At 51.3% G+C, this 6,969-nt stretch overlaps 1 protein-coding gene across 1 annotated transcript in view; it reads right to left on the bottom strand.

The window, feature by feature from the left end:
• ARAP3 (ArfGAP with RhoGAP domain, ankyrin repeat and PH domain 3) overlaps positions 1-4,589 on the bottom strand; it is a 26,126-nt gene extending 21,537 nt beyond the window's left edge. The window contains exons 1-4 of the mRNA XM_023516445.1: positions 4,554-4,589; positions 2,395-2,899; positions 2,200-2,285; positions 1,985-2,096 (exon numbers count right to left, since the gene is read on the bottom strand). Of these exons, the coding sequence (XP_023372213.1) occupies positions 1,985-2,096; positions 2,200-2,285; positions 2,395-2,882 (686 nt within the window). The 5' untranslated portion in view covers positions 2,883-2,899; positions 4,554-4,589. The remainder of the gene's footprint in view (positions 1-1,984; positions 2,097-2,199; positions 2,286-2,394; positions 2,900-4,553) is intronic.
• Positions 4,590-6,969: the final 2,380 nt, after the last annotated feature.

Below are 6,969 nucleotides of genomic sequence, written 5' to 3'. Positions count from 1 at the left end.
AAAAAAAAAAAAAAAAAAATAGAAAAACTAGCCAGGAGTGGTGGTACATGCCTATAGCTGTGGATAACACTACTGCACTCTAGGTGGGACAACAGATTGAGACTCTGTCTCAAAAAACAAGAAAATTTTTTCCCACACATCCAGAACTGAACTCCTGATCTGCTTTATGCACAGTCTTCCCTATTTCAGACCACGGCAACTCCATGAACTTCCAGTTGTTCAGATCAGGGCTGTCCAACAGAAGTCAATGTGAACCACATATGTAATTTTAAATTTTCTAGTAATCATTTTAAAAAAAATTAAACTAAACCAGTAGAATTAATTCTAATATGTTTTGTTTAACCCAAAATATCCCAAACATTTATATTCTAGTATGTAATCCATACAAAAATTATATGACAATTAATATCCATATCTGCGATATTCATCAAGTATTGCTTTTTCTCACACCAAGTCTTCGAAATCTACCAGATGTTTTACATTTACACCTACTAAGCACAGTCATATGCTCAGGAATTACATGTGGCCAGTGGCTACCATACTGGACAGCACAGGTTCAGACTGAAGCCCTCAAAGCCATTCTTGACTGTTTGTTGTTTTTTTTTTTTTTCTGAGACAGAGTCTCACTATGTTGCCCTTGGTAGAGTGCTGTGGTATCACAGTTCACAGCAACCTCAAACTCTTGGGCTTAAGCAATTTTCTTGCCTCAGCCTCCCAAGTAGCTGGGACTACAGGCACCTAACACAATGCCCAGCTATTATTATTATTTGGTTATAGTTGTCATTGTTGTTTAGCAGGCCTGGGTCTGGTTTGAACCCTCCAGCCCCAGTATATGTGGCTGGTGCCCTAACCACTGAGCTACAGGTGCCAAGCCTTGACTGCTCTTTTTCTCTCACACCTGAAGTTAATTTGACCATTTGACTTCAAAATATAGCCACTTCTTGTCATCTCTACTACCATCGCTCTCCTTGATTGCAACAGTGACCTCCCAATTGGTCTCTCTGCTTCTGCTTTTGCCCCTAGAGACCATTTCCAACATAGCAACCAGAGGAATCCTTTTAAAAGTCAACCCCCCTCCAATGGCTTCTCATTTCACTTAGAATAAAAGCAAAAGTGCCTACAAGGTTCTATAGGTTCTGGCCCCTTTCACCTCTCTGACCTCACCTCCTACCACTCCTCCCATCCCAGCCCTCTGCACCAGCCAAGCCACCAGGCCTCCTCATTGCTCTGGATTCCCCCCTTGGGCACAAGCCTTCGGCCACTCTTCTCCTAGATATCTTCATGGCTAACTTCCTTACCTCCTTCAAGTTTTTGTGCAAATGTCATCTTCTTAATGTTCCAATAACTCCTCTTTTTTTTTTTTTTTTTTTAGAGACAGAGTCTCCGTTTGTTATCCTCAGTAGAGTGCTGTGGCATCACAGCTTACAGCAACCTCCAGCTCTTGCGCTTAGGCGATTCTCTTGCCTCAGCCTCCCAAGTACCTGGGACTACAGGCACCCGCCAAAACACCTGGCTATTTTTTTGTTGCAGTTTGGGCGGGGCTGGGTTAGAACCCGCTACCCTCGGTATATGGGGCCGATGCCCTACTCATTGAGCCACAGGCGCTGCTCTAATGTTCCAATAACTCTTAATGGAAATTGCAGTCACCTCACATTGCCCTCCAGCCCTCTTACATTGCTTTGTTTTTTCCATGGCACTTAACACCTTTTAACATATCACAGTATATAACTTATTATGTTTATTGTTAGCTTTCTTAAGGGCAGGGATTTCTATGTACACTGAGCCATTCCAAGCAGCTACATCTGGCATGTGATAGCTGCTTGGTAAATATTTGTTGAATGAAAGAATGAAAAGCACATCTCCCAATTTTTAATTATATATCCATTATTTTGTCTACTCTGTGGCACTGAGTCACGATCTGCCTGAGAGTGATGCTGGGCCCATCGTATTCCCCTCTTCTATCACTACCCTACTGAATACTCACCTGTGTTCAATTCTGTCCTGACCAACACCCCTGCCCTCTCTTCTGTCTGGAGTCCCTGGAATCCCTACAGGCTGGACACCATAGTACAGGCAACCAGGATCCATGATATGCACTGGCAGGAGGAGGAGCAGCAGAGGGAAGCGGAGATCAGGTGGGAGTGTTTGAGGTCCTGAGGGCACTATCTCTCTCCCCTCAACCCATGAGAACCCACCTACCTGTGCCTGTTGTGGGTCTTAGAGCAGGGATAGGGGCAGCGGTCTGGGAGCTGTCTGGGGCCCTTAGCGGAAAGGTCTCTTGGTTTCTAAGGGACAGAGAAGGAAGGATAAACCTGCATGCCCTGCTACCTTGTCCCTTGTTCTCCCATCCTCCTCCCCAGAGCATCAGGTCCCTTGAGAGCCAATGCCACTCACATGTCCTGAGCTGCCTGGGCCCCGCCTCTTAAGTCCAGACCAAAGTAGATGGCATTGGGCATCATCTCCATGGTATTCAGGGTTGAAGTCTGCTTAGAGGAGGAGGTAGGGAAAGGAGGGGAGCGTGGTCTGGACTCCAGGCTCAGCCCAGGCCTCTGGGTGGTAGCAGGGCTGTTGAGACCAAACACTGTCCTGGGCTTGGGCACAGGTTTGGAGAGGTGTGCTGGGGGAGCTGGGCTGGGGGATGGCTCCATAGTGCTGTTTGATTTGAGATCCAGGGAGCCCTCCACAGTGCCTATCTGCAGCAGGCGCAAAATGCGTTTCCGGTGCCCTGTGGCACTGATGCCCAACTGCCTCAGCTCCTCATGGCCCAGGGCCCGGGCTGCACCCGCTGTAGCCAGGCCATGCCGTCGGAACGTGTCTGCATACTGCTCCAGGTGTACCGTGGCCAGCCACACAGCGATGTCCAGGTCCTGAGGGGCAGCCATGGGGGCTCAGGCCATTGCTGGGGGGAGGGGCAAGGTGAAGGGAGGGCTCAAGCTGAGATTCTCTGTCCCTGCCCCAAAGTCTGTGGGCTGGAAAGAGGGACCAGCCTCCAGTCTGCCTCCAAAGTCTGCCTCCAAAGAAAAATGCCCAAAGGCTTGTGAACTGAAGGTAAAGCCATCTTAGAACATCAGAAACAGCCTCTCATTACAGGAGGGTCCTTTCATTTGCAGTTGAGGAAATGAGGCCCAGAGGGGGAGGGTCTTGTCCCAGGTTCACAGCAAATCCTTGCTAGCGTTGGCTTCTAAGCTCCTGCCCACACTGGGTCTGGGTCGAAGCCCTCCCCTGCCTTAGTGCACACTCAATTGAGTAAGTGTGGGACAAGACACGGAAACCCTGTGGGGTATGGTGAGGTAGGAAGGTGGGGAGGAGGGACCAATAGTGTGGCTAGGTCCAGCTGGGTCATGAGATGGGGGGAGGGACTAGGCTAGGTAGGAAGGAGATGCAGACCCCACTCTCACTGGAGTCCAGAGCAGAGGTACAAGCTTGCTATCCCAATCCTGGTTGCTTCCAGTTCCTCCTCCCCTTCCACCTATTGTCTATGCTCAGACTTCCTTCCTCTCCCTTCAGTCCTGGCCGCCCCCACATCCTGCCTGGCTTGGTCAGGCTGCCCAGAGAGCCTTCACCGGCCCCAACTTGTGGTGTACTGGCCCTGGACAGAGGCTATTTGGGGACTAGGATGCCCAGAGAGATGAGGGGCCAGGGCCAACAATTACCCCCAGAGTCTTCTCTGCTCTCTGCTCACACGCATGTGCACACACACCCTGGATGGACAGTGTGAAATGACTTCCCCCACCTCTACTTTCTCCAGGCCTTCCTTTCCTGAGCCTGGCTTTTCCCTACCCATTCCCTTGGGCTCTGGCCTCTGTGCTCTGTTTCATTTGGCCAACCTGACCCTGACCCTGGTCTATTCCCTAGACCTATCTCTGATTCTGACTCTCCTGAGTTTTATTTCTGCCTTGTCTCTATATTACTTTCCCACTTCATCTCTACCTCTAAATCTATTCTTGTCCCTCTCCTTGTGCCACATTGTTTTGCTCTGTCATTAGCCTGTCCTTGCCTCAGTCTTCAATTCTAATTAGGTCTTAAGTGGCGTCTGCGTCTCTGGCCACCTCTGACCCTGAGATTCTGTTTCTCCCTCTCTGCCTGTACGGCTCTCTCTCCGTTGCTCTCATGTTGGGTCCTTAACCAGGACTCCCTCTCCATTCCGGCCATCAGTTTCTGGCCTCCCTCTGTCTCGCTCCTGCTGGGCCCCATCCCCATACCAGGGCCCGGGTGCGGAGCCTCAAGCCCTGACTCAGGGCCAGGTTCCCCGGTGACTCAGGCCCGGACCGAGGGCACGAGACTGGGAGCCTGGAGCTGCTCGCCACCGGACAGGAGTGGCGGGGGCGGTCCGGGCAGTGGCGGGTAGCACGAACTGCGACTTGGGAGGGGCAAGGAGGGAGGGGGCAGAGGCCGGGCAGCAGGAGGGAGGGGCGGGTCGTGGCGGGGAGGAGGAGGAGGAGGAGGAGGGCGCCGGGATGGAGGGGGCCCTGGAGCCCACGAAGGCCCTCGAGGAGGTGATGGGGAGGAGTCTAGGAAGCAGGGGACCGGGGGAGCGGGGGTCCTCAACTCACCGTGCGATCGCCGTCCTCTCCCCGGTACCCGCCGCGCTGTCTGAAGCTCCGGGTCCCGAGGCGCCGGCCCCGCCTCCCCTTAGCCCTCCCCCCGACGGGGCCGGCCCCGCCCCGCCTGCCCGTTCCCTCCGCAGGGCCCCGACCACTCCTTGTGCAAGCGCTGGCCTTCAAAGGGTTTGGGCTCCTTACCCAACCGCCACGCTTATCTCTGGGTCTGCCCTGCTCTGCCCTCTCGCAGGCAGAGCAAGCAACCAGAACACAGTTGAGGGCCGAGACAGCTTTAGGGCTAGGGACCGAGAGGCAGAGACCGGGACTGGCGATTGGGACTGTGGTGGAAACGGCAAAAGGGAGAGCCCTGCGGAGGATGTCTGCGCATCCCCTACGCTGTTCCCATCCCCTCCAGTCCTGCCAAAGGGGAGGCGGAATGAGCGGAGGTTAGGCTCCCAGGGGACTTCTTACACGCCCAGCAGGGTGGCTGGACCCTGGCACTCAGTGTTATGGGGAACAGAAGCTGGACATCCAGAAGTCGTGGGTCGCCACAGCTTTCCAAGCTGGGGAGCCCGTCTCTGGAGCCCAGTGATCAGGCCTGGGCCAGCAGTCACCAGTGAGGCCCAGATGAGGAGTCCCCATCTGCTTCCCTCTCCCCGAGGGCCAAACCTAGGCTTTTTCAGAGGGATGATGGTCAGCAAAGCAACATCCCTACTTTCAAATTAAGGCTGGGAGCTACCTTTTTAGGGATAGGGCTGGTGCCCTGCAAGTACAGTGACCAAGCAAGCAGAGTTTTCATTATTGGGAGAAGCCCCTTCTCTCCACCCTCCCAACCTAAAATTGCAGTAGGGGTAGGTGGGAGGCCTGAGAAGAAATGGCTCCTTTCCCCTCCCCCTTCTTGGTGGATCTCTGGTCCTGGAGCCTGTCCTCCAGAGCTTGAGCACTTCCCCCAGAGCAGGGCCAGGGTTAGCTGTAGTGTGGTGTTGGGGGTGGAGGGGACGCTGGCCGGCTGTGTTTTCCTGTTTGTGTGAGAGGAAGTTGGCTGTGAGTCAGCAGACACAGGAGCTGTCAGTAGCTAGGGGAAGACCCCTGCCTCTGGGGAAGATGAGGGGAGTGTGGGGATGTGGTTCCCACCTCTTCCAGCTGTCATTTTCAGCCTCCTGGAGACCCACTGTCCCAGGGCCTTTCCTTTGAAAAAGAGAATGATAATAACAGTAATTAATGATTCAAATGGCCATAATGATGGCCACCAATTATTGAGAGCTGACCGTGCCCCAGGCCCTATGCAAACATTGCTTTGCAGACTTCAATTAATCCTTACAAATACCCCTATAAATAGGAAATTTTACCAATTCTATTTTACAGATAAGAAGACAGAGAGCATTAAATAACTTACTTGCTCAAGGCACTGAACCTAGCAAATAGCCAACTCTCCAAGCCTACATCTTAAATACCAAGCTCACCTTCAGCCCTGGACAGGACCCCTATAACCCAGGTCCCTTTTTGTAGATGGGCAACTGTGATAGCCATCATAAATCTCCTCAAGGCCTTCAACTACAAGAAGTGAAATTAGCTAAGAGCCCCAGCTGCTTCTCTCCAAAACCCATCAGCTCCTGCTCTAAGATCAGCTTAGAGCTCTAAGCCCACTGGGCTGCTCCCAGCAGATGATAGAGCTCAGCATAGATGCTAAAGCAGGCCTCCTCATTTCTGGGAGATAGGGGACTCCTCTGACAGCTGACTTTGCTTCCAGAATTTCCCGATGGTCTGGCAGCAATAAGGGCCTTGCCACACTTTCCCTTGCCTACATGGTGGTCTCAGATTCTTCCTCTCAATCTTTGTTTCTTCCTCTCTCTTTCACAGCTCTCCCACCCCCAGGTTCTCTTCCTCTAGGAAGGTCTTTCCCCTAATCAAATCCTTGCACTTTCCATCCTACTTTGGCATCTTCTTCTTGGAGGACTCAGATTAACTCATCAAGAGAAGAGGGTAGGAACAGATAGTACAGGGCACAGGAAACTTTCAGGCATGTGTTCTGGGAGTCCTGGTCAGGGGTTAAGTATAAGAGTTCTGAACCTTTTTCTGTACCGTGTTCCCTTTTGGCAGTCTGGGGGAAATATTATGGCCCTATCTCAGAATAATGTTTTATAATGCATAAAATAAAATATATAGGATTACAAAGGAAGCCAATTATATTGCAATATAGTTATAAAACTATTTTTAATGTGATATAGCAGTATATGTGCTTTTTTATTAATGCTTTAAATAAGATCTAGTGGTAGGGTTGATACCTCCCATAATTTTGAAGCAGTGGTGAGCATAAATGATATTTCAAAAGATCTATAATACTTTAATAAGATATGAACATATATGTGATTTCTATTGTGACAAAGCCACAGTTATGGCTAACCTGACTGGCTCCTTGCTATTGTTA

Source organism: Otolemur garnettii, unplaced genomic scaffold (genome assembly GCF_000181295.1).
Source record: "Otolemur garnettii isolate 467f Iridium unplaced genomic scaffold, OtoGar3 scaffold00003, whole genome shotgun sequence".
Taxonomy (NCBI): Eukaryota; Metazoa; Chordata; class Mammalia; order Primates; family Galagidae; genus Otolemur; species Otolemur garnettii.
Note: the sequence above shows the minus strand (reverse complement) of the source record. Positions and strands in the feature narration are given on the sequence as shown.